The 27,905-nt window shown below is 40.3% G+C and overlaps 1 protein-coding gene across 1 annotated transcript; it reads right to left on the bottom strand.

Annotated features, from left to right (window-relative positions):
• Nucleotides 1–6,074: 6,074 nt before the first annotated feature.
• ANKRD22 (ankyrin repeat domain 22) lies at nt 6,075–27,149 on the bottom strand. The gene is made up of 6 exons (XM_081955687.1): nt 26,918–27,149; nt 18,585–18,776; nt 11,674–11,781; nt 9,675–9,752; nt 7,733–7,831; nt 6,075–6,597 (listed from the first exon to the last, which is right to left on the bottom strand). Exons 1-6 carry the CDS (start codon nt 26,936–26,938, stop codon nt 6,520–6,522), a joined length of 576 nt encoding a protein of 191 aa, XP_081811813.1. The 5' UTR covers nt 26,939–27,149; the 3' UTR covers nt 6,075–6,519.
• Nucleotides 27,150–27,905: the final 756 nt, after the last annotated feature.

Below are 27,905 nucleotides of genomic sequence, written 5' to 3'. Positions count from 1 at the left end.
TGTGCAAACAACAAGTGATAAATCATAATCATAAAATACAATCATCATCATCATAAGATACAACATTCAGTTTGCAGTTGTAGGATACTAAATAAGCAATCAACATAAATTGTAAGATACAAACAACAAAGTTATAGACCTGAGAAGCTAAAGAGATAGGTAATAGGAAAGATGAGAAGGATAATAGGAATATAGCTCTAGTAGGTGGTTTGACATTCCAGGGCATGAGACAGTGTTGTAGGAATTAGTTGTTTAGCAGAGTCAGTGGTGGGTTCCTACCAGTTCCTACCAGTTTGGCCCAGTTCAGTGGTTTGGCAGTCTGGGTCTCTGGAACTGGCAGTGACCCAGGCCTGCCATGGCCCCCAAACCAATTCTCTGTCGGTGCCGCCATCTTGATTTTTGGTTCTGCGCATGTGCAGGACAATTTTAATTGCACTGTGCATGCCCGCACAGCACACATGAAGCACACATGCGCAGCGCGCACATGAGCAAACTGGCAGTAGTGCCTACTGGAACCCACCCCTGAGCAGAGTGATGGCATTCGGGGGGAAACTGTCCTTGTGTCTAGTTGCTTTGGCGTGCAATGATCTATAGCGTCATCTTGAGGGTAGAAGTTAAAACAGTTTATGTCCAGGATGTGAGGGGTCCGTAGATATTTTCACAACTCTCTTTCTTACTCATTCAGTGTACAGGTAGTCCTCGGCTTACAACAGTTTGTTTAGTGACCATTCAAAGTTACAACAGAGCTGGAAAAAGTGACTTATGATGGTTTTTCACAGTTATGACCTTTGCTGCATCCTCATGATCACAATTCAAATGCTCGGCAACTGGTTCATCCTTATGATGGTTGCAGTGTGCCGGGATCATGTGATCCTCCTTTGTGACCTTCTGACAAACAAAGTCAATGCGGGAAGCCTGATTCGCTTAACAACCAGGTTACCCAATTTAACAACTGCACTGATTCACTTAACAACAGTGGCAACAAAGTTCATAAGATGGGGCAAACTTCACTTTAAAAATGTCTCACTTAATGACAGAAATGTTGGGCTCAATTGCGTGGTAAGTCGAGGACTGTCCATACACAGTAAACACCATTGTACAAAGTGGCAATATGACTATTACAATACATATCATGGACAGTTTAGTTTGTCAGGGGTAAATTGAGCCCTGTAATTAACGAGGTATGAATCGTGGCATTTCCTTGAAGCATACTTCTTAAATAAGCAAAATAAACCCGAGATATATTCTAAGAAAAACATTTTTATTGTAAAGAAAAATAAAACAAAACTTACTAAGCTAATTATTACATTTTGGCAGAGTTCCTGTCTGCCTTGGCAGACAAACAAAAGAAAGTAAAGTGGAAAAAAAATGTAGAATGTGTGACATGCGCAGTGAAGCTTAGAGATAAGAGTCAGTTCATTCTACCATATAACTCAGAATATAAGCACAGCTGGCAAACCAAATAAACACAGTGACAAGTTAGTTCAAGATGCAGTAGCGACATTGATCTGTTAAGAGAGGCTGTGTGATGTTTGTTCTTAAGCTGTTATGCTTAAGAACTTATCACAGTTGGTTAATATACTTCTTGGTAAAAAAATAAAGTAGCAAGGTAATTTTTTTATTTGTGTTAACTCTGTGTTTGTTAAAAGAATCAGAAGAGTTCCCAGAACATCTGTCATCAACTTGAGAACAAGCCTTCTAATTTTTTTACCCTAAATTCAGGAAGGGTTTTCTTGCAGCTTTCATTGATCGACTGATGAGAATTAGAAAACCCTGATACCAAAATTACTCTAGGTAAGCTATATTGGAAACAGAAACCACCAGAAAATCAAAGTCTATCTCCTTTAAAGGTCTTTGAAAGAATTATAAAGGCTCATAATATTAGTGTTCCAACCCAGCTCCCCAAACACGGCAAACCCTCTGAAGTGAACTCAAAGATTTCATTAATTAGGAGTGCGGAAGCCCCGGCAAAAGGTTTGTCTCTCAACGCAAGCTAACAAGTCTGTCCAGCAGGAAAATGAATAGTTGTCTGCCACATCTATACATTTCCATCCCCTGCCTTTTATCGCCAAAGCTAGGGAGGGGCTTCGCTAGCAGTGCTGGTTCTTCCTTCCCAAGGATCGGCCCACAGATTTCCACTGCTCTCCTCTCCTCTGCCTTCTTTGCATCTGCACATCAGGCACACCTGGGGGCTGTTGACTCTCCATCTGAGAGCTGACAGACGGCCCAGGCTCCGTCTCTCTCTCTCTCTCTCTCTCTCTCTCTCTCTCTCTCTCTCTCTCTCTCTCTCTCTCTCTCTCTCTCTCTCTCTGCAAGCTTCATTCCCTCTTCAAGCTCTCAAGTTGCCTTGATGCTGATCCTGAGTCCGATGCCTCCTCCTCTTCTGATACGGCTGATGAAGGGGCTGGAAGCTGATGGGCCACAACAATTAATCAGGCTTTCAGTCATTGCATTTATTAGTTTTGGTTTTACTATGGCTTTAGCTGTTTAACACTTAAAGGCTTTCCATTTTTTTTAATGCAAACCACCCTGTACAGAAATGAAGACAGAAATGGAGATGCGGATGGAGATAGTGATAAATCGGCAAAAAAATGTTGCTGTGCAGCCTCACTGCCTAACACAAATACTTCTTGGGATCTCTCCCTGTCTTAATATAATATGTCAATTCCTTTATTATCATCCACAACCAGAAAGTCTTAGAAAAGCAGTTTGCAAAATGGGGGGGGGGGGGGATCATCAACTAACAATGGGAAATGAAACAGGAGATGAATTGGCAACCAAGGAGTAGGCCTAAGATAAAGCAGTAAAATCTCAACAATATCCCTTGGAGTGCCTTTGAGTATTCTGCAACATTTAAAGAGATTGTGCCATTTTGCTCAAATGATAAATAACAAAGATAAAAGGAATTGGTGCGGTGTGGCTGTTCTGTCTCCATTCCAATGTGAAGTTGGCAACTCCCAGGAGTGAAAGCACTTAGACTGCTTACAAGAATACAATAGCAGAGTTGGAAGGGACCTTGCCTAGGCAGGAAACCGTATATCGTTCCAGACAAATGGCTAACCAACATCTTCTTAAAGACTTCCAGTGTTGGGGCATTCACAACTTCTGGAGGCAAGCTGTTCCACTGATTAATTGTCCTAACTGTCAGGAAGTTTCTCCTCAGTTCTAAGTTGCTTCTCTCCTTGATTAGTTTCCACCCATTGCTTCTTGTTCTGCCCTCAGGTGCTTTGGAGAATAGTTTGACTCCCTCTTCTTTGTGGCAACCCCTGAGATATTGGAACACTGCTATCATGTCTCCCCTAGTCCTTCTTTCTATTAAACTAGACATACCCAGTTCCTGCAAACGTCCCTCACATGTTTTAGCCTCCAGTCCCCTAATCATCTTTGTTCTTCTCTGCACTCTTTCTAGAGTCTCCACATCTTTTCTACATTGTGGCGACCAAAACTGAATGCAGCATTCCAAGTGTGGCCTTACCAAGCTATTATAAAGTGTATCAATACTTCACGGGATCTTGAGTCTATCCCTCTGTTTCTGCAGCCTAGAACTGTGTTGGCTTTTTTGGCAGCTGCTGCACACTGCTGGCTCATATTTAAATGGTTGTCCACTAGGATTCCAAGATCCCTCTCACAGTTACTACTATTGAGCAAGGTACCACCTATACCCGTGATGGCGAACCTATGGCAGGCGTGCCACAAGTGGCACGCGGAGTCATTTGTCAGGGCACGCGGGGCTCTGCCCTGTCAGCTGGCCAGTGCGCATGCGTGCGCTGGCCAGCTGAGTTCACCTTTTTAAAAACCATTTTTTGCCCTCCCCAGGCTCCAGAGGCTTTATAGGAGCCTGGGGAGGGCGAAAAGAGCCCCCTGCCCCCCTGGAGGCCCTCCAGAGGCTTCAGGGACTGTCCGGAGGCTTCCCTAAAGCCTTCGCAACGCTTAAAACCACCCTCCGAGGGTCGTTTTAAGCATTCCGAAGGCTTCAGGGATCGTCCGGAGGCTTCCCTGACACCTTCGGAGTGCTTAAAACCACCCTCCGAGCAAACTGGAAGTGACTTCCGGTTTGCTCGGAGGGTGGTTTTAAGCATTCCGAAGGCTTCAGGGAAGCCTCCGGACGGTTCCTGAAGCCTCTGGAGGGCCTTCGGGGGGCGGGGAGGCTCTTTTCGCCCTCCCCAGGCTCCTATAAAGCCTCTGGACCCTGGGGAGGGCGAAAAAAGCATGTAAAAATGGTGGGGGTCACGCATTGTGCGCGCATGCGCACTGGGGGGATAGCACGTTGCATTATGGGTGTGGCACGCCCGCACACGACCCCCCTGCGCTCCCCCCACTTGTGGCACGCGAGCCAAAAAAGGTTCGCCTTTTCTGACCTATACTGTATCTGTGCATTTTGTTTTTCTTGCCTAAATGTAGAGCCTTACTTTTTTCACCATTGAATTTCATTTTGTTAGATAGTGCCCGATGTTCAAGTTTGTCAAGATCCTTCTGTATCTTAAGCCTATCTTCTGGAGTGTTTGGCTATTCCTGCCATCTTGATGTCATCTGCAAATTTGATGAGTTCCCCATTTATCCCCTCATCCAGATCATTGATGAAGATGTTGAAGAGTACTGGGCCTAAAACAGAGCCTTGGGGTACTCCCCTACATACTTTCCTCCATGTAGATGCAGTTCCATTGAGGACTACACATTGGGTGTGGTTGGTCAGCCAGTTACGAATCCATCAGGTAGTGATGCTGTCTAACCCACATTCTTCTACTTTATCTAGTAGTAGGTTATGGTCTACTTTATCAAATGCCTTGCTGAAGTCCAAGTAAATTATACCGATGGCATTCCCCTGGTCCACTAATTTTGTCACTTTTTTGAAGAATGCAATACGATTAGTCTGGCATGATCTTTTTTTGACAAACCCATGTTGGCTTTTGGCTATTACTTTATTTACTTCTAGGTGTTTGCTAATTCGTTGCTTGATTATTTTTTCCAGAGTCTTTCCTGGTATTGAGGTCAGGCTGATAGGTCTATAGTTTCCTGGATCTATTTTTTTTCTTTTCTTTTTTTGAAGATGGGAACCACATCAGCTCTTTTCCAGTCCTGTGGCAGTTCCCAGGTGCTCCAAGATCTCTGAAAGATATAGTTCAGTGGTTCTGAGATCTCGACTGCCAGTTCCTTCAGTACCCTGGGGTGTAATTCATCCAGTCCTAGTGATTTGAACTCATCTAGGGTAGACAGGTGCTTACTTACCATTTTCTTCCCTATTTCAACTTGTTTTCCTAATCTGATTTTTGTGGTACTGTTTTTGGTAGGTTGGACTGTTTTTTCCCTTTGTGTAAAGACAGATGCAAAAAATGAGTTAAATAGTTCTGCTTTCTCCCTGTTGCTTGTCACCTTCTTGCCACTTTCTCCCAGCAATTGAACAATTGTTTCCTTGACTTTTTTCTTGTTTTTAACATGTTAGAAGAAGCTTTTTTGTTATTTTTTACTTTTGTGGCAAGTCTTTCTTCATTGTGAGCCTTAGCTTTCCTTACTTCATCTTTACAGGCTCGGGCTATTTGCTGATATTCTGCCTTAGTTATGTCCCCCTCTTTCCACTTTTAATATTTATCCTTTTTGTCTTTCAATTTGTCAGAGTGTTCTATTTGCAGCCATGTTGGTTTCTTTAGGGAGCCGTTATTTTTCTTCTTCATTGGTATTGTGCTAGACTGGGCTTTTATAATCTCATTTTTCAAAATTTCCCAAGCTTCTTGAGTTGTTTTCCCCTTGAGGATTCTCATTCATGGAATCCTTCCCAAGCTCTCTCTAAGTTTATTGAAATTAGCTCCCTTAAAATCCAACACTCTAGTTTGACTTTGTTCTACTACTTGTGTTTGCATAATGTTGAATTCCAGTATTGCATGATCACTTGCCCCCAAGATTCCTATAGCTTCAACACCTTCTATCATTTGCTCTTTGTTAGTGAGAATTAAGTTCAATATGGCTGATCCCCTTGTTCCCTTCTCTACCTTTGTTCCTTGTTCCATTACTATTCCATATATTCAGAACAAAATAGACACACGCCTTTTGTCAAGCCAAAAGTCAACTTACAACAGATCTTTGGAACGCTGACAATCTTTATTGCTAAATCTGTTTTGGATTGCAACACATATAAATAGCATACTTTAATACTAATGAAATAAATAATATGGCTTATACTATACCAATGGTTTTCAAATTGACAACCACTGTTTAAATTTCCGCTAGCTGGGGAATTGTGGGAATTGAAGTCTACACATCTTAAAGTTGCCAAGTTTGGAAAACACTGACTTACATTCTTACAAATGTTGCACTTTAGTAAGAAAACAATCATGAAAATAAAAACAACATTTTGATGCTCACATTTTCATTTTATCACCCTCAACAACAGGATTTAATGCAGTCTATTCTTTTGCATAAGCTTATCAGCTGCTTGATGTCACTTGAAATTGTAAAAGGAATTACATTTATTGCAATGAATCGGCCCCATGAATCAGCTTTTCTAACAATGTCTGATGTAATGATCTAAGAATCCTTCTTTAATATGTGTTCTATGTTGACGAACTTTAATCTTCTTGCTATGTCCAATGGAGTCTCTCCATCCTGAAATAAAGAGAGAAAATGAACAAAGGTGAAAATAATGAATGAAGAAACCATCAACATAGATAAAATCTAACTTGGCCGACCCAAAGGTGCTTTTTCAAGAGGCAACTGGACTTTCTTGTTTTTCTTTGAAGACATTTCACTTCTCATCCAACAAGCTTCTTCAATTCTAACAGAATAGTGTCTTTCTATCCTTCCATTCCCCCCATCTAGTCAGTGCTGGATGAGAAGCAAAATGTCCTCAAAGAAAGTCCGGTTGCCTCTTGAAAAAGCACCTTTGGGATAACCATGACCTGGATGACTGAGAATCTCCACAGATATCTTACTTGGCCAACTTTAGATATTTGAAAGAGTACTATTGCCAAGATTTCATTGTAACTTAAGAAGAATGGTTTTTTTTTTGGATAGTATCCAATAATGGCTTTTGAAGCAAATGTTACGAGTTCCGGGAGGAAGTAATAACCAATCTTTCTTTTTCTTTCTTTCCTTCTTTCTTTCCTTCTTACTTTTTCTTCCTTTCTTCCTTCCTTCCTTTCTTTCTCCGCCTATCGAATCACAAGGAAACTGGGCAGCTTATAATCATGAATGATAAATATAAACATAATAAAACATAAGTAAGTTAAAACAAGCCAAACACTATGATCCAATTAAAGATGGGGAGGACAGGGGCAGGTTGTGGGAGAAGTGGGATCTATTGTTAATCACACAACCACTTCCTTTGTGTTTGCATAATTGTGTTATCTCTAATTCTCAGTGTAGGGAACCCGCATTGTCTGAGATATGCTTCTGTCATCATGTGGCCTGCATGAAAGTACAGAACAGAAAAACTTTTCCCACTAAAGTGGTACCTATTTATCTACTCACATTTGCATGCTTTAGAACTGCTAAATTGGCAGGAGCTGGGGTGATGTAAATGAAAGCTCACACAGCTCTTCAACCCTGTCTGTCAGCTTTCCAGCATCTTAACCATTAACCATTGAGCCAACGTACTGCTCCATTAAAAAAGAACCCCACTTATATCTATATATTCTTTTCTAAAATAAAAAAATAGATTCCTCTTTCTTAGTAGAGGAATAGTCCAAATCACAGAGGATGAGCTAGAGATCAAAATTGTAATAAGACTACTTTTTCATACCTTGTCCTTTATGGAAACATCAGCACCTGCTTCAACTAATAATGGAATGATGGATTGGTTCTTCATTTCACAAGCGTAGTGGAGAGAGGTCCGTCCTGACTAGAGAAAAAACATAATACATACAGTATTCTTCAGGAACAAGTTGTACCCTTACCCTAATATCCTTCTCAGTAGGTATAAAATTAAAAAAAAAGGAGTTCTTTCACACAAGCTCTTGAATTATCATGTATTTATACTTTTGGTCTATTGTTTCATCCACCTTTAGTTTCGCCATTGATATATTGCAGGTAACTTTATTCTACTCTACTGCAAAATGGCTCTATAAATAAAATAAACTAGATTTTTTAAAAAAATTAAAAAATGAAAACTTTTAAAAAATTAATATATATTGCAGAATTTAAACAGTCTTCATTGGGCTGCAAAATTAAAAATAAAATTTAGCAACTTCTTCAAACGATGCATTAGATTGCAACCAAGGATGAGTTTACATGGCCTGCCAACTGTTTTTGAATTAGTTCAATTGTATTATTTTCTGCAACTGTTAACTTGTATTCCTTAATTGCCTTGAGAGTTTCATCATAGTCCTGAAATTGAGTATTATACCAGGACAGATTGAACGATATTCTTATATTATTTCCAGACTGAAATAAAAATAAGATTTGACTCTGATTTGAATAATCCTACTATGCAATATTGTGTGGTTTTAATTAGAGAGTTGGAGCAGGTGAAGCCACACAGTTCAAGCAGAAGTAAACTTGTTCAAGGAGACAAGTATTAATTGCTAAAGAGCTGAACTCTTCACCACCTCTTCTGTTTGTTTTGCTTTGGGGTTTTAATGAAAAAGAAACTTAGCACTTTCTTTTTTTCAAGAACAGTACCTGCAACCCAGGGGTAGGTTCCTGCCAGCATTACAATCGGTTCGGTGCCCAAAAATATTTGCTCCAGGTGGGTTCGCATTTGCACTTTAAAAGGTCTGCGCATTCGCACACCATTAAAAAAGAGAAAAAAATACATTTTTTTTCAATGAAGATTGTTCTGCGCCAAAACAGAAAATAAAGATGGCGGTGCCCAGGGTAGAACCGGTACGGTCACATGTCTGGTCGAGTTACTACCTATTCGGCTGAACCAGTCCAAACCAGCAGGAACCCACCTCTGCTGCAACCTAACTACATGACTATTTAGTAGACTTCTGCAGTATTTGGAAGACATCCTCATTCTATCTAATTGCCCTTGAGAAAACATGTTAAATTATCCTATTGCATATAAAATTGTTAAATCTAATAGCACCAGTCTCACACTTCAAACCCTCTGTGGTAATTTTGCAGTACTGCACAAGTATTTTGATTGATGTACTTCTCCCAGAGCCACTTGGTTGATAAGAGGAAGGGCACAACTGGCAGCCAGCCAACTGGATCTAATTGGATCCCATTTTCCCTGGTTGCTTTCTATTTTGTGGAGGGGGGGGGTTTAAGGAAAAAAACCAGGGGGGGGGAAATAACATCTGAACAATGGGCCAGGGAAATGGCAAAGTTGGAGAAAATCTGAAAAGGTGGCAGGGTGAAATATTTTAGTCTACTTGAACCCGATTGAGCTCATGTAAGTTGGTTGGCTTGGGTTCCAGACAAAAAGAAGGAAGCAATTGCTCGCATTTTCTCTCCATATAAGGCACAGTTGCCAAACTCGATCGTGTCATCTGATATGTAGCATGACATATCACAACATTTTTTGCCTTTGCGGAGCTGGGGTGGGTGTGGCCTGTACGTGATGCATCAGGCCTGTGGGCCACCAGTCTGACAGGCCTGATATAGGGGAAATCATAGGGGGGAAATGGTTCTGTCCTGCCTCATCCTTAGGAAAACAAAGAGATTTTTATGTGTCACATCCAGCTACCTCCCAAACTGTAATCTAGATACAGTTCAAGTATATGAATAGATGCACTTACATCATCTTGAGCGTTAACATATGCACCAGCTCTAAGCAGCATCTTGATGAGGTGTTCATTCTGCTTACTTTTAGAAATCTGTTTAGAAGATTTTAGGGGTGCGAAAGGAAAAAAAATGGAACATTATTGGGAAATGGGTAACATTGTCATATCAAGCAGTCAGCTAATAAAGACTTTCTCTTATACATTTATCCAAATCCAGCTGAGGACATCTTGGTCAGGGGTGTCAAACTCAATTTCATTGAGGACCACATCAGGTTTGTGTTTGATCTTGGGGGGGGGGACACCAGGGGGTCACGACCAGCTCAATGTTACTCATGTTGGGGGTGCCTGTGGTGGCCGGAGCACTCTGCAAGTGAGAAAGGGCTCCCAAGCTCCATTTTCAGCTTCTTTTTTTTTGGGGGGGGGAAAAACCAGCCTGAAAAAAGCTTCAAAAATGGCTCGAAAAAAGCCTCAAAATGGGTCAAAAAAACCTTAAAAAGTGGCTGAGAAAGCCTCCAAAACGCCCCCAAAAATCCTCAAAAACGGCCATAAAAGGCCTGAAAACAGGGCATTCAGAGGCCTATAAATGGCCGGTGGTTGGGCAGGGCTTCAGCAATAGTCGGTCTATAAGACACACAGACATTTTCACAAAAAGGTGCATCTTATAGTCCAAAAATACGGTAATTATTCTCACTCTCAAGAAACCTCTTAGTTCAAGGTTTATCTGTCCTTGATTAATTTCTACCCGTTGCTGCTTCTCCTGCTCTCAGATGCTTTGGGGGATAACTTGACTTTCTCTTGTTTGTGACAGCCCCTCAAGTACTGGAAGACTGCTATCACATCTCCCCCAGTCCTCTTCTTCATTAGACTAGACATATCTAGTTCCCTCAATCATTCATTGTATGGTTCAGCCTTCAGACCCTCATCATCACTGTTGGTCTTCTCTGTATGCCCAGGAACCTCTTTTGATTTTAGAGAGAGCTGGCTAATGCTAAGAAGATGCTCTAAGGCTGTTCTAAATTTCTGGTGCTTTAAAAAAAAACTGGGAACAGTCTGTGGAAATACAGTGTGCAGCTCCTACAAAAAGCCTTTTGGGAGTTTTGCCAGAGACAGAAGCAAGAGATAAGAGACTCTAGGGAGGGCTGAATGGCAGATTTTACCAAGCAGAGAAAATTCTAATCATTAGAATCCATTAGAAGATCATTGCAATCCAATATCTTCCAATAAGAAAAATGAGAAAGTCATTATCAAGAATCCCTGCAACTTTCAAAAGTGAAGTATATACATATAAAAAATCCCAATCTCCCAGAAAACCTTTTTCTCAGTCTTGTCCTATATATCAGATTATCTAGCCCTGTCTTTTGAGTGGACTGGTTTCTTCCCATCTGTTCTTTGCTTTTTCAACGCTATCATATAATTTTTCACTACAGGTAGTCTCAACTTACAACAGTGTGTTCAAAGTTAAAGCAACACTGAAAAAAGTGACTGTTTTTCACACTTATGACCTTTGCAGCATCTCCATGGCCACATGAATGAAATTCAAACATACTGACTCACACCTATGAGGATTGCAGTGCCCCAGGGGTCCTGTAATCATCTTTTATAAATGTCTGACAAGCAAAGTCAATGGGGAAGCCAGATTCATTTAGCAATTGTGTTACTAACTTAAGAACTGCAGGAAAAGTTGTACAATGGGGTGACATTCACTTAATAACTATCTTGCTTAGCAACAGAAATTGTGGTGCTTGGTGTTGGTGGTAAGTTGAGGACTGACTGTATTGTGTAAGGACTAATTTTCACATGGAAACAATATGAAGTGCTTCATTGAGATAAATCACAGTTTCCTCTTTGAGTCAGGAAAAGGAATTATGGTACCCTTAGAGACCAAAACTCCTTGCTGAGTTGAATCTAAATCTAAAACATGTAACTTCAACAACCATGATTAGGTGGTAGACAGAACAGGGCACACGGATATAACTGTAGACATCATTTGATACTTGTTTGACCTGGAACTTACCATGAGAAGATATCCTAGTAGCATAACAGGCATTAAAAGTATGATGAGCAAATAATCAAGGAAACCAAATCGTTTTTTGACTGCGTAGTGCAAACAGGTTCTTTCTTTCTAGAGAGAAAGGAAAGAGTTTGAAGGCAGTTTCTCATTCCATCTACCATAAATTATTTGTGATTTGTTTGATGCCAGTTTGGAAAGGTTTTTGATGCTTTCCCACTGCAGAAATTACCCTGGGGATATTCTCGGTTCCAGGAGAGTTACTCTCAGTTAAAAGGAAAGAAATAAGGGTCTGATTGAGAAAATAATAATAAGGAATAAGGAATCGAGGAAAGACTAGAACTTACATGAATTATTATCAGCCTGCAGTGGGAATGGGACAACTTGCCACAGTCAACTTGCTGCGGCCAACTCATGGCCAACTCATCATGGCCAACTCATTGCAAGACAACTCATCATGGCCAACTTGCTGCAGCCAACTCATCATGGCCAACTCACTGTGAGATAATTCACCACGGCCAACTCACCATGGGCCAACATGTTGCAGGACAATTGAACAATTCTATTTAATTACTTAAAATAAAAATTATATAAATTTTTGCCATTCACATTTCATTCTGTCCTTCTTTTTACATTCTTTTTTATTCTATTCCAGTATTTCTTTGATATGAGTGTAACTCTTGTCCCACATTGAATTGTCCTATGGCAAGATGGCCATGGCAAGCTGTCCTGCGGCAAGTTGGCCATGGCAAGTTGGCCATGGTGGATTGACAGTGGTGAATTCTCATAGACCCACTTGCAGCCTTCTTCTTTTTTCCTAATTCATACATGAATAATGTATAAATTAAAATTTGCATGTTTTTGAGGACCTGGATAATTTATTCAGAGAACTAAAATCTACCACATTGTTCTGACCATGGAGCAAACTCCTTGTCCCAACAAAAAACCCTTTTATTGATTTATTGTGAATTCTGCTCATTCACATCTAGCTAAGTCTTTCAAGGGAGGATTTACAGTCACAGAACTTATCTGGCTTGGAGAGCTGATAGGCCAATATCTGCAAAACTTGGCAAGGAGTTTCGGAGAGTCATGAACCAATTAAGTGAACTAATTGTCTCCTGCAATTTCCACTCCCCCTTCGCTCCTCTTTTATTTCCTCTGGGAGGGGCCATTCATCGTCCACCTGTGGCCTTACTCCCAAGTCAACCCCTGTTTTTTAGCTGTTTTCTCTTCATCTGGCAACTTTTCACATGTGCACACTGGGAACGGGCTCCAGCTGTTCACCTGCCTCACTGATGTTTGACTCTGAAGGCAGCTGATAACTGGCATACGGCTCTGGCCCCCTTTCTGCCTCCGGCACAGAGCCATCATCAGAACCTTCCCCAGACTCCTTCCCCCGCCCATGTTCCTCCTCAACCTTCTCACTGTCCTAATCTGCTGCAAGCTCCACTGGCCGCTGGTGGGTCACAACACACATATTACAATAATACAATAGTAGAGTTGGAAGGGACCTTGGAGGTCTTCTAGTCCAACCCCCTGCCTAGGCAGGAAACCCTATACCGTTTCAGACAAATGGCTATCCAACATCTTCTTAAAGACTTCCAGTGTTGGGGCATTCACAACTTCAATTATATTGATCCTTGCCTCACATGGCTTGTATCTATTTACCAGAAAGCTCTGGGAGTTGGCCTGACAAACATTATTAATATCTCCTCTAGGGAAGGGAGGTTTCATCCTTTTAAAAGCCATCTTCAAGAAGTCCTCACTTAATCTCTTAAATAATGTAATTAAGGTGAGCTTCTAAAGTTCCATGTTTTCAAAGCAATCAAAGGTGGTGTCTACTTAGTTTCAGGCAGTACTAGGTGGAATCAATTATCAGGCAGTGCTAGATGGAATCAAGTTTTAGCAGGCAATGAGGTTCAGGTTGCCTTAATCATCTTGATGTATGATGCTCATTTGGAGAGAGAGAGAAAGAAGGAGTATGATTATGTTGGCCCGCCTAGCAGCTTTTGTCAGATCTGGTATCAAACTGCTTCAGCCCAGCTTTGCTTTGCTTTGATGGCAGCCTGCCATAAAATGTGGCGAGGAGGAATGGGAAGGTAGGGAGGGGGAAATGACAAGATCCAGAGACGGTATCTAGAGACAACAATTGACAGATCCAAGGACACAAGCCTGGGAAAGCAAAATGCCCATTCAAAGGGGTGTAAAATATGGACCTGATACCAAAACACCTAATAGGAATCTTATTGGATACAGCCAAGATGACCAAGGGGAGAGGGCGCGGGAGAAGGAAAAATCACCAAGGTTGTGCAGAAAATCCTCAGATCTGGCTTTGCTACATTGAAACCACTTGTCTTCAGTAAAAATTATTCCTTTCATTAAAAATGGAGTCGAGGGTCTTTCTTTTCCTGAATATCCAAGCCAAGACAGGCCTGACAGCTATTTTCTTCCTGATATTTTGAAACATACTGTATATATGAAACTGCTGGAGATAGCATCAGATGTTTGCACTGAGTGCTATGATAACATTCAAAGCAATATCTCTTTCCCAGATTCATCAGGCAATAATGTGACTCAAGAATCTCTTTTTTAAAATAATAGACTGGATGAGGGGCAATAAATTGGCTCTAGAAAGCCAATTCATTCATTCATTCATTCATTCATTCATTCATTCATTCATTCATTCATTCATTCATGTATTCGTATACATACACATACACATACACATATACATATACATATACATATGATATTTCTTAACATTCCATCCCCTTCAGATAAGTGAAATAAATTCCCTTATTTATTTTTATCCTGGTGACCTTCTACTGCTGCACCATAGAGAGTATTTTAACTTACTGCACTTGTGTATGGTTTGCTAATTGCACAGTGGCAGATGGGACAGAGCTCCAGGGGGTTAACGTCATTGCCCAGAGGACCATTGGTTGCCCTCTTGCCTCTTTGGAAGAGCTTCATAGCTCCTGCTGCCTTAAGAAAGCGCAAAACATTCTTAAACAGAGGTGGTATTCAGCAGGTTCTGACCAGTTCTGGAGAACCAGTAGCGGAAATGTTGAGTAGTTCAGAGAACCGGTAAATATCACCTCTGATTGGCCCCACCCCCATCTATTCTCTGCCTCTGTAGTCCCAGCTGATCAGGAGGGTATGGGGATTTTGCAGTAACCTTCCCCTGGAGTGGGGAGGGAATGGAGATTTTACAGTATCCTTCCCCTTCTGCACCCACCAAGCCACAGAACTGGTAGTAAATTTTTCTGAATCCCACTACTGTTCTTAAATCTATCTCTTTGTGGGCACCCTTTTTTTAAACTATTACCATCTGGCACACGGTACCGGATTAAAAAAAAAACAAGGGCAAATAGGCTGAAAAACAGCTTCTATCCTAGAGCAATAACTATATTGAATTCTACTGCAGAGTGCAATATTAATGCAATATCAGGGGTTTTCAATTCAATTGTATAGAATGTGAAGGATGTTTGTTTGTGCTTTATTCTTCTATGTATAACGTACACTGAAGGTGGCATTTAATTTCCTTGTACAAGGTGCAATGACTATCAAGTAAACTAAGTAACTTTCTCAATGGGATCATACTCTCCTAAAAGATTATATACACTTGGGCAGTAATTCTGAATCTAGATCTCTCCTAATCCCCCAGAAGGAAACAAAAGACTCATTGGGTGATAGCTGCACCCATTCCTAGATACAACTAGCTTTAAAACAGTAGTGCATGGACAGATAACTTCCAAGTTTTATTTTTCTACTATGTTCTACGTAGGGCTTCCCTTACGTGTTTTTGGAACTTCAGCTGGTACACAGTGTTGCAGCAGATTGGTCCCCATAGTAACCATGTTGCAGCATGGTTGCAATTTTGATTTATTTCTGTAGTTCTTATTATCTGTAAAGCCTCAAATGATTTGACCTCAGGAGCTCTGAAGAATGCCTTCTTGCAGATTAGCATCTCCCACTTAGATCCTACAAAGCTTAGCTCCAACAAGTCACCAGAGCCAAGATTTTCCCATGGTTACTCCACATCCATGGAATTTATTTCTCAACATAGTACAAATATTACATCAACTTTAAGGGGGATTTATAAATGCCTCTCTTTCAAATTTTTAATCATTTCCTATCGTTGTCATCTGTCTTAATGCACAACTCTTTAAATCATTCTTAAAAGCAAAAGCCCTCTGCCAATTCTTGGAATTTTACTAAAACATTTTGATTGCATAACCAAAGGAAATTCTGAAAGCTGCAAATGTATTTATAAAATACAGTATATTGGCCACCCATTCATACCATAGAGTAACTCTGGGTAGCTTACAATCATAAAAATGTGTCTATACACATACATTAAAACATAAGTAAATTAAAATCAAGCATTAAAATGTGGGGAGGGCAGAATAGAGTAGGGGGAGATGGGATGTATTGTTATTCGATCAACCACCTCCACTATGCTGTTTCCCCATTGGGGCCCCAGGCCAACTGGCAGAGACATGTCTTTAGGTCCTTACGAAAGGAGAGAGGGGATGGGGCCAACATCACATCAGGGATGGAGGCAAGATATTCTTGAGGGCAGGAGCAACAGCAGAGAATAATCTGTCTGATGGGACCCACAGAATGCCTCCTCTGCCAGCAGTAGGGGGATGGGCCATTTCCAGTGGGATTAGATGGTCCCTCAAGAAACCTAGGCCCATGCCATGAAGACATTTGAAGACATTCACCGACACTTTAATTTGCACCTGGACGTAGATGGGCAACCAATGCAGCTCATGGAGGAATGGCGTTACAGGGGCCATTCGGGGGAGGGGGGGCAAAAATCCCTCTGCTGCCACACTCTGCACCAGCTGTAGCTTCCAAATACTCTTCAAGGGTAGCCACATGTAGAGCACATTACAATAGTCCAACAAATAAGGTCCTATGGATTCTATCTGGGGCACAAAACCATTAATATCCAAAAGACAGGTAATGTAAGAAATGAAATAATTAAAATGAAATTATGACAAGGCAGACAAGGCATCACAATAACCTGCGTGAAAACGCAATGTTTGTTAGTGCTGGTTATGATATTGTACCCCCGTTTCCCAGAAACATTCATAAGAAAGGAATAATAAAAGTGGGGGTTTAGAATTCAAACACACAAGCACCTTCCACAAAACATCCAGGACTTCACAACTGGAGTAAATCACAAAATGCAAAGCCTTGCAAATAGAAATAGAATGACTATAGCAAAACAAAGCAAAAAATATTCTAAAACATCTGCTAGAGCACCGCTGACATTGACAAAATCACCAGCAGTCAATTGCAAATGTCAGCTATAATTGGAACAGTTTATAATCCTGCGATAATATCTTTAACACCATCAAACAATATCGGTTTATCCTAGATTCCTAGGGAGAACCCTACAGATGTATAAAAATCCCACATCCAGTCTAAACATCTGGCTAACTGTGCAACCATCTATAATAATAATGGATAACAGCAATAGTAATAGGTACTTTGGCTGCAATTCCAAAACACCTGGAGCACCACACAAAAACACCATCAACATTGAGAAAAATCACCATCAGTCAATTGCAAAAGACAGCATTACTCAGAACCACTGACATCCTACAATGATACTTTTAATATTATTAAACAACTATCTCAGGTCCTTGGGAAAGACTTAGCAGATGGACAAAAAAGGCCAAATGCAGATTAAACTTCTGGCTGACTGCATCAAACCATAATTAAAAAAAATAAAGCTGGAAAGCCACAATTGGATAATTGAAACGTTATTCTTTTTGTTGTGGTTGTTGCAAGCTTCACGTACATTACATGTACAAATCTAGATATTTTTAACGATGTGATTAGAAATTATAATTACAATAGAAAAATACTACAAACTAAAAAGAATTAAAAGGAAAAAAATAGAAGGTGCAGAAAAGAAAAGAAACTAGAAAAGGAAGAAAAAATAAGAATACAGCAAAGAAAAAGAAAAGATTTCTCCCTTTCCTCACAACGAATAAAGAATTTTAGTAGCCATCTCTTAAAATACAACAAATGATCTCTTCTTCTCATATCTTATCTATAAACCAAGATAGAGGTTACCATAAAAATTATGTCAGGTCTGCAGCCATCTTTTCTTTTGGATCTTTGGCCTGCCACACTTTCTATTACTCTACTATGCATTTTCTATTGTGGGGAAATGGGAGGGGAAATTGTACCGAGTTTGATGCTATGTAGCCATAACAAAATTCTTTCTAGAAAGCCAAGGTCATCCTTTGTCTCTGCACCTCTGCACCTGACCGGAACTGGATGGGTGGAACTACCAGCATGGCAGTGGAAGATTGGACCATGTGATGGAATCATGGGTGTAGGGGCAAGATCTTGGACTTTCAATTGGGTGGAGAAAACCGGGAAGCCTTCAGATTTGGGTTTTGCCAGATGTGCCCACATGGCTCTCTTAATAAATTGGAACCTTGAGCAATACTTTGCCTCGGAGTCTGATTTACTTTTGGATGCTATTTGGAACCCTCACATATTAGTTATGTCTCTTTGTTTTGCCTGTGTCTGGATTTCCTGTCTCACCTTTCAGAACTCAGAAAGGAAATCTATATGCCCCCAAAACTTAGAGGCAGTGGTGGGGTTCAAATAATTTAACAATCGGTTCTCTGCCCTAATGATTTCTTCCAACAATCAGTTCATCAAACTGCTCAGAAAGTTAACAGTAGGTTCTCCTGAACTGGCTGAATCCCACCACTGCTTAGAGATGATTTTAAAGCAGTGTTTTTCAAACCTGCCAACTATAAGATGTGTGAACTTCAACTCCCAGAATTCCTCAGCTAGCATACCCTTCCTCTATTCTCTTTCTACAACGGTCCTGGTTTTAACAACCTAATAAGAGGTCCTATTGCAGTAGCTGCTCTCACCTTATTTTTTATGTTCACATCAGCATTCATTTTCAGAAGGTAACTGACGATTCTGTTGTGCCCTTTTTTGCATGCACAGATTAACGGTGTGTCTCCACCAAAATAGTCCTGGATATTCAAATTATTTCTGTCTTCTTCCAATAGGAGCTGAAGTTCATTGAAGTCATTATTGTAAGCTGCCTGGCAAATGGGCTGAGGGAAGGAAAGAGAGAAAGGCAGGAGAATCTCAGTAAGGAGTTTCAACAATTTTTGATTTAAGAGAAAACGATAAATATATTGTTGGTTATGGCTCAGACGATGAGCTTGTTGATCAGAAAGGTAGGCAGTTCGGCAGTTCGAATCCCTAGCGCCGCATAACGGAGTGAGCTCCTGTTACTTGTCCCAGCTTCTGCCAACCTAGAAGTTCGAAAGGATGTAAAAATGCAAGTAGAAAAATAGGAACCACCTTTGGTGGGAAGGTAACAGCGTTCCATTCACCTTTGGGATTTTGTTATGCCAGACACATGACCATGGAGACGTCTTCGGACAGCGCTGGCTCTTCTGCTTTGAAATGGAGATGAGCACCACGCCTTAGAGTCAGGAATGACTAGCCCATATGTGCGAGGGGAATCTTTACCTTTACTTCATCACATTCATCCACCCTTTCGAATTGTAACACACATACTTTTTTCAACATACACTTAGTTCTCGACTTCCAAGCATTTATTTAGTGACTGATCAAAGTTACAATGGCACTTTTGACCATTTTTCACACTTACGACTGTTGCTGCATTCCCATGGTCACATGATCAAAATTCAAACTCTTGACAACTGGCATATATGTATGATGGTTGCAGTGTCTCCAGGCCATGTGATCCATTTTTGTGACCTTCTGACAAGCGAAGTCAAATGGGGAAGCCAGATTCACTTAACAACTGGTTTATTAGCAACTCTAGTGATTCACTCAACAACTCTGCCAAAAAAAGTGGTAAAATGGGGCAAAGCTCACTTAACAACCATCTTGCTTAGCAACAGAAATTTGGGGCTCAACTGTGGTCGTAAGTTTAGCATTACCATATTCTTCGGAGTATAAGACGCACCTTCCCCCCACCCACCCCAAAAAGAGCGTGGAAATGTTGGTGCATCTTATACAATGAATGCAGCCATTTTTTGCCTCCCAAAGGCCTGCCCCCGCATCCCATTTTTGTGAAAAGTGGGTGGAAACGGGCCATTTTTCACCAAAACAGAGGTGTTTTTGCCTTTCCCCCCTACCCCCCCAAAACACTCTGCAGGTTTTGGTGAAAAACAGGGGCATTTTGCCTTCCCTCAGCCGTGCTGAAGCCTGCAGAGTTCTCCTGGGGGCCAGGGAGGACAAAAACTTTTTTTCTTACTTACCTCTTCAAAATCTGGTGCATCTTATACATCACTGCATCTTATTGTCTGAAAAATACAGTACCTGTAATTCTAATGCAGGCTAAATAAATGAACTTTCACCAACAGATGATTACTGTAAGTTGAAAGTTCTTTACCACTTCCATGAGGTAAAGAACAAATTGGTGTCTATAAACTAATACACATGGGTCTTATCACGCATATACAACTTGCTCTTTTGAAAGCTTTTTAACTTTCAAAACCCTGATACCAGCATGTCCCCCTCCAAGAGGCCTCTTTCCTAGGGCTAAGAGAAAGTGACTGGCTCAAGGTCACTCAGCTAGCTCTATGCCTAAGGCAGGACTAGAAATCATGGTCTCCCAAATTTTAGCCAAATGCCTTAACCACTACCACCAAACTGATTTACACCAAGCAGGGTCATCCTAAACGTTTGGAGGTAGACAAAGAAACAAAAGAGAGGAGAAAAGGGATTGCAGCTTTCAACAAATTCTTGGTGAACCCCCTCCCCCCAAAAAAATTAAAAATAAATAAATAAACTGCAAACATCCCTGTTTTTTTTATTTCCAAAGAATGGCTCTGGGGTCTTTGTTGGTATCCAAACACTGTCTTGGAAATAAAGTTAACATCTTATCAAAATGCCGTTTTCTATTTCATCGTTTTGTTTTATTTTAAAATCAAATTAAATCAGCACAGCACTTGATGAGCACTTTTGGAAATATCACAGGAGAATTAATGCAAATAGGGATCACACTGGATAGAAATGTGTAATGAAGAAATTAATATACATGTTAAAGTAAAGTAAAATAGTTTTTAAAAGTGTGCAATTTAGGGACCACTTGAATAAGTATTGCACTAAGGCTGCAGTTCCACATTAAATCCACAAAGTGGTGCCAATACATTAACAATTAATCTAAAATTACTGGTGTGACCTCTGAGTTACCAATCACTCTTGTTTTTTCCTGAATCATTTCCCCCCCACTGTAAAGCCCAATGGGCAGGATACAGTGAGATCTTCATGCTTTAGCATCCATTCTCCAAATAAGAATTCTTGAGTCATTTGGGAAATAACTACTATTGCAAACTGTACAACTGATCATGATATAAGGTCCATCATAGTTAACTAAGGCAAAGGGCAGCACTGAGATGACTTTGAAAAAAAAAGATACCTACCGTGTTTCCCTGAAAATAGCACAGGATAATTATTTTCTTTTGACGCCCTGAAATAAGCACTTGGCCTTATTTTCAGGGAGATCTTATTATTTTTGAAGTGCAGGAGGTGGCGAGTGTGGTCACCTCATGGCTGCTGCAGCGTTGCAATATTTTCAGGGAGGTCTTATTTTCAGGGGAAGGCTTATTTTAGCGCATGCGCTCAAAAGCCCAATTGGGATTATTATCCCAGGAGGTCTTATTTTGGGGGAAACAGGGTAAGCCGGGTTAGATCTGGTTATTATTTGGAGGAGAGACCATCAAGAAATCATCAAGAACATACGCTTGATTGGGAGGCCCAAAATCGTTTCGATAACTCAAGCAGGTAGCCATCTGGAATCAATTTAAGGGCAACTATTTAATTTAAGGGCAACTATTTTTCCAAAGATCTAAAACAGAGAGGGATTTCAATGAGGGATTGACGACATCAGCAAACATTGCAGGCCTGATTGGTAAAAGAAAGCTCAGGACCCTCTTCACTGGAAACATGCAGAAGAGGCATTCATCCTGCAGTGGATATACAATAGCTAAAAGCAGCAGCAGCAGGAGGATTATTCTTTGAAAGTATGCAACAAGCTAGACACATGAACTTCAGGGCTTGGCATGGCTGCCATTCCCACAAGGCATAATCTGGCCAACACGTGCCATAACGAAGATTTGTAGTCTCCAATTCATACACATAGACTGTTGTTTCCAAGATCTGTAAGTCTAATCGGCTGTGCCATGCAGAGAGCCCTGACTTCTAATGTTAATGAATATGAAATTGGCAGCCCTCTAAGGAATGTAAACTGCTTAACAAAAGGCTGGTGAAAAAGGCTGTAAGTTACGTGAGAACTGTTGTTGTTTTATCATAACCAATCAAAAGGTAAACGCCCATCCGTCCTTCTCCTCTCCAAGGCTATAATATTTACCATAGTTTTCGGAGTATAAGATGCACCAAGATTTTGAAAAGGTAAATTTAAAAAAACAGTTTTTGCAGTCTCCCAAACCCTCTCATGTCTCATTCTTTGGTGGAAAAAAAACGGGGCATGCAGAGAGTTTGAGAGACCTGCAAAGTGCTCTTGGAGGCTGGGGAAAAAACAAGCAAAAAACGGTCCTGTTTTTTGCCAAATAAAGGGCATGCATAGCCTTTAGGAGCTTTCAGAGTACTCCCGGGGACTAGGGGGGGGGCAAAAACAAGCAAAAAACAGCCCATTTTCATTTGTTTTTGCTCTCCCCAGCTCCTAGGAGCACTCTGAAAGCCTCCTAAAGGCTTTGCACGGACATTTTATTGAAGGGGGCGGGGTTTCAGGAGGCAAAAAATTCTGTATTCAGTGTATAAGACGCACCCAGATTTTCACCCTCTTTTTTGGGGGGGAAATGTGCATCTTATACTCCCAAAAATACGGTAGGTTTCAGAAATTGCGTAATTTCAGTCCAAAATGGACTGCCCATCTCTGTGAGAGAAAGAAAAGAGGAAACTACATAAAGGCAACTCTAGAACAGAGCAATTTGACTCTATGAGTTATTCAAATTCAAGTCAATTGTCATAATAACTTTCAGTTCAGCCGTAATGCCAGCAATTATAAGATCCCACCAAGGATGAAGAACTTGAATCTCAGTTTTCTTTTTTTTTTCTTTCTCCATCCTCTTAGCGTAGGGCTATCTCATTTTGAACTATACAGGCAGTCCTTGACTTACAACAGTTCATTTAGTGATGGTTCAAAGTTACAACAGCACTGAAAACAGTGAGTTGTGACCGTTTTTTGCCCTTACAACCATTGCAGAATCCTCATGGTCACATGATCCAAATTCATATTTATGATTCATATTTATGACGGTTGCAGTGTCCCAGAGTCACGTGATCCCCTTTTGCAACCTTCTGACAAGCAAAGTCAAGGGGGGGGGAATCAGATTCACTTAACAACCGCGTTACTAACTTAACAACTGCAGTGATTTACTTAACAAAGTGGCAAGAAAAGTCATAAAATGGGGCAAGATTCACTTAACAACTATCTCACTTAGCAACAGACATTTTGGGCTCAATTGTAGTCGTAAGTCGAGGACCACCTAAAGGTAACTAACTTTTCTGAAGGAAAAATCATCAGCTGTAAATACTTTAAATGAATCGGTGACACTGCTTAGTGGCAGCATTTTTCAATGGCATGTTCTTACAGAAAGAAAAAGAAAGGCAACATTTATCCTGGTTATTTTTTATGCCATGATATAAAGATATATTGGTGGCATGTTCTCTCCTAGGAGAGTGGAAGAGAATGGCAAAGCTCCAAAGAAACAAAAATTAAGAATAGAGTAGGGTAGGGTAGGGTAGAGTAGAGTATGGTAGAACAGAACAGGAACAGGAATAGAATGAAATAGAATAGAATAGCAGAGTTGGAAGGGACCTTGGTGGTCTCCTAGTCCAACCCCCTGCTCAGGCAGGAAACCCTACACCACTTTAGACAAATGGTTATCCAACATCTTCTTAAAAACCTCCACTGTTGGAATAGCCTAACGATGGGAAATAAAGTCCATTCCTTATGTATTACTGTGCCTTGTCATGACACTGATATGAAATGGTGGATTATAATAACACAAACCATGTTTCATCATTCTGGCATCTTTGTGACAAGGTGTGGGCCCCTCTAATTTAGAGGACACTTATATCATCCTGGGACACAGTGGCTCAGTGGCTAAGATGTTGAGCTTGTCAATCAGAAAGGTCAGCTGTTCAGAGATTTGAATCGCTAGTGCTGCATAATGGAGTGAGCTCCCATTACTTGTCTCAGCTTCTGCCAACCTAGCAGCTCAAAAGCATGTAAAAAGGCAAGTAGAAAAATAGGAACCACCTTTCGTAGGAAGGTAACAGCGTTCCGTGCGCCTTTGGCATTTAGTCATGCTGGTCACATGACCATGGAGACATCTACGGACAGCCTTGGCTCTTCGGCTTTGAAACGGAGATGAGCACCGACCCCTAGAGTCAGGAACGACTAGCAGATATGTGCAAGCAGAATCCTTTACTTTTATCTTTATATCATCCTGACTGTCTCTTTTACCTGGGAATGTTTTATATACAAGAGTTTCATCAGCATGGATTGTGCTTTGGTATCACCGCATGTCTTCATTTTGCATTTCAAGACAGCGGATGAACAAAAGCTACAATAACCCAGGTGAAGGATTCAGAAATCCAAATCATTTCTGAAATGGAATGCAGTTCAACTGGATATGCGTATACTACAAACAGGTGTGTTTATAGATAAGTGGGTTTCGGAATCCAAATTGGATTTTCTCTCATTACTTTTAACAAATAGGGATCTTCTCCCCTAGTTACAGAGTTTTCATAAGTTTTTAAATGTAAAATTAATTTTCCTTGAACAACGACAGAGAGTTGTATCTGTTAACCTTGTGAGGTAATCAAGGCAAAAAGCCAGGAATTTTAGCTTAACCTTTATTGTAAAAATGCATTAGCAGAATCTTGCAAGTCTGAAAACACATCTTCCATCCCTCATTTTTACTTTCCCAAAAACTATGGATGGTTCCTTCTGAGATTCTTTTACCATACCTCCTCTTTTAGACTAAAATTTAATTTATCAGACAGTGGCTCTTCCTCGTGTCTCCCAAGATCATTGCCACATACTAAAGGAAAAGGTAAAGTTTCCCCTTGCGCATATGTGCTAGTCGCTCCTGAATATAGGGGGCGGTGCTCATCTCCGTTTCAAAGCTGAAGAGCCAGCGCTGTCCGAAGATGTCTCTGTGGTCATGTGGCCGGCAGGACTAAATGCCAAAGGTGCACAGAACACTGTTACCTTCCCACCAAAGGTGGTTCCTATTTTTCTACTTGCATTTTTACATGCTTTCAAACTGCTAGGTTGACAGAAGCTGGGACAAGTAATGGGAGCCCACTCCGTTACGCGGTGCTAGGGATTCAAACCACCGAACTGCCAATCTTTCTGATCAACAAGCTCAGCGTCTTAGCCACCGAGCCGCCGCTTCCCTGATTTGTAATGTATCATTACAAAATCCCAAAATACACATACCTTTTTACTATTCTTTAAGCTTGGAATTGTAAGCCAGTTTGATGTAATCAATAAAGGCTCTGTGGAAGTGAAAGTTGGATTTTAAAAAGGAAGAATACTTGTGAACTGTATTAATGGAGAAGACTCCAGGAAGACTCCAGGGAATATCAGGGATAGCTATATAAATATAGCTATAGCAAATATACAGTGAATAATCAGAGTCCTCACTTAAAGCACAAATGACCAGGCACAAAGTATGCAAATATATATATAAAATATAAAATTTTAAGCCCACAGCTTAAAGATGGCAGGTGAGATCCTGCCGAAACGTTGCAAAGACAATCTCAACCTTACACGAGAAAAGACCCGAATACAACAAAACCAGCATACCTACACCCGTGAAAATCTACGAAAACACACACACACACACACACACACACACACACACACACACACACACACACACACACACACACACACACACACACACATATATATATATATATATATATATATATATATATATATATATATATATATATATATAATTTGTGTTATATTTGTACTGATAAATAAATAAAGGGAGACTAGTATAGATCTATTTCGAGCTAATTAGCTCTCATCAGCTAGCCATACCCTTACTGGGATTTGAACCCGGGCTGTATATATCTTAGGCAGGAGTTTTAGCCACTAAGCCACGGGCTCTGTTCCTTATCAGTTGTTTTTAGTCATACCAGGGGTTGTAACACACATACATACATACATACATACATACATACATACATACATACATACATATATATCTATATATAATATGAAACGTATTATGCAAAGATGTAACTCTGGATAAGCCTATAGTTATGGGAAAGATAGAGAGAAAGAGAAGAGGACAACTATTCACAAGGAGATAAAGAAAGACTCATTAAAGCAATAATGGGTGCACCATTGGAAAATGTGAAGGATCAGGAAGAAAATATATCATTGTGGCTGCTAAGAGTGAATACATAATTGATGGCACATAATCAGGTTTGGAATTAAATGTAGACATAGGAACTTAGAAGAGGTTTTGGCAATATACCTATAACCATGGAGTTAAGTTTCTGTTTTAGATACTGCTCATACTTTCTAATGTAAACTGAAACCTTTAGTTAGGGTGATGAAGCAAGATATTTCATTATTATGTTTATACATTTTTCTTTGCTAACTCAAATTCAACATGCTGTTCCTGTTAGAGTGCTTTAAACAGGTTATGTCCTTATTGGACTATTTTAGGGACTGGCATATGCTTTAAATATCTAGCTCTATTTTAATTCCCTTTCTTATACTAAAAAAAAAAGACTAGATTTGTCATTAGAACATTCACTAATTTGTACAGATACAGAGAATGTAAATCTGCTTTTTTCTTATTGGTAGCAAGCAAGCACTTGATAGAACTTTCATTGCTGTATCTCCCACTACCAACTTTAACCAACAGCTCCAAACTCCCTGATCAAGAGGTCTCATGAGCCACTTTTTCTGATTTCCATAAGCCACACAACCCAATTTCAAATATTTCCCCCTTCTAACTTCAATTCAATTCATATTTTAATGGAAAACTGTTGATTATTCCACTAACAACTGATTCTCTATAAAGATGCAATTCCTTAGACTTGACAATTTATCAGATTGCTTCAATTTGATAAAACAAAATCAAACTGGCTGCAGTGCCTAATGGCTACTGTTGACGCCCATTTAAATAGTAGTAAATGGCTACAGAGTACTTACCTGTGAATATAGTATCCCCATGTTTTTCCTTTTGTTGTCACTTGAAATCCTTTCATTAAATTTCTTCAAAATGTGATCCTCAAAGCCTTTTTAGCGGAATATGGTGAAGAGCAAACAAGCCCAAAGACATTTTCCTTAAGTTCCCTATAGTCTTCCTATACTTGATCTACGTGCTTTCTTAACCAGACACAGAATGAGAAGCTCCACCCGGTGAAGTAGACGTGTGCAGTCATTTCCTGCAAGTTCATACAATTCTGTTTAAGTTACAACAGAGAAGGTATTGGCACACCTTGTCAGTGAAGCAATAAAACAGTGGTTGGCTTAAGGAGGGTTTGCAAACAACCTCAAAGATAAATTAACGTCCATACAAGTTTATCTCTAAGTAGACTGGAATGAAACCTCAGAAATGCTGAAATACAAGAATGTGCAGGTAGAGGAGTTTAAAAAGCTCTCACTTCCTAAATAGTAACGGCCTAATCCTTCTTTATATGAGTCCCGTGTTTAATCTGCCTACTTTTATGGAGGGATGAAAATTAAGTCATAACATGCTAACAGGAGATCAAAGGCCTGATGGCAGTTGCAACAATAGTTCAATAAGGAAGAGAGGGAGGGAGGGAGGGAGGGAGGGAAGGATCTCAACAGTACAAAAATCAACTCATGAAAACCAATACATTATTGAAATGTTTCAACTTTAAGATATCCCAAAGACAAATCTTAAAGGTAGGTCCACCTAAAGCAATATTTTTACAAGGTTACCTTTGTCAAAATAATCGGGATTAGAGCTCTCCACCCACCCATGCTATCTATATTCAACTATAGTCATCTGCAGTTCAGTATGGGAGATGCTTGCAAACATTTTTTTAAACTTGCTTAGTGCATCGAATCGAAATTTGGCTGATTTCAAATGCTGGGAATTTGAAGGGGGGGAAAACGTACAGGAGAAAAGCAATATTTGTACCGTGTTTCCCCGAAAATAAGACAGGGTCTT

Source organism: Natrix helvetica, assembly GCF_964273705.1.
Source record: "Natrix helvetica genome assembly, chromosome: 5".
Classification (NCBI taxonomy): Eukaryota; Metazoa; Chordata; class Lepidosauria; order Squamata; family Natricidae; genus Natrix; species Natrix helvetica.
This window is presented reverse-complemented; position numbering and strand designations above follow the sequence as displayed.

Excerpts from the sequence above, each read along its gene's own strand:
- ANKRD22 (XM_081955687.1), bottom strand. The coding sequence starts at position 26,938 with ATGGGGATACTATATTCACAG. Across the intron at positions 11,782-18,584 it reads ATGTGAACATAAAAAATAAG|AAAGAAAGAACCTGTTTGCA; the intron begins GTGAGAGCAGCT and ends CTTTCTCTCTAG. Across the intron at positions 7,832-9,674 it reads ATGTTAACGCTCAAGATGAT|TCAGGACGGACCTCTCTCCA; the intron begins GTAAGTGCATCT and ends TTTTTTCTCTAG.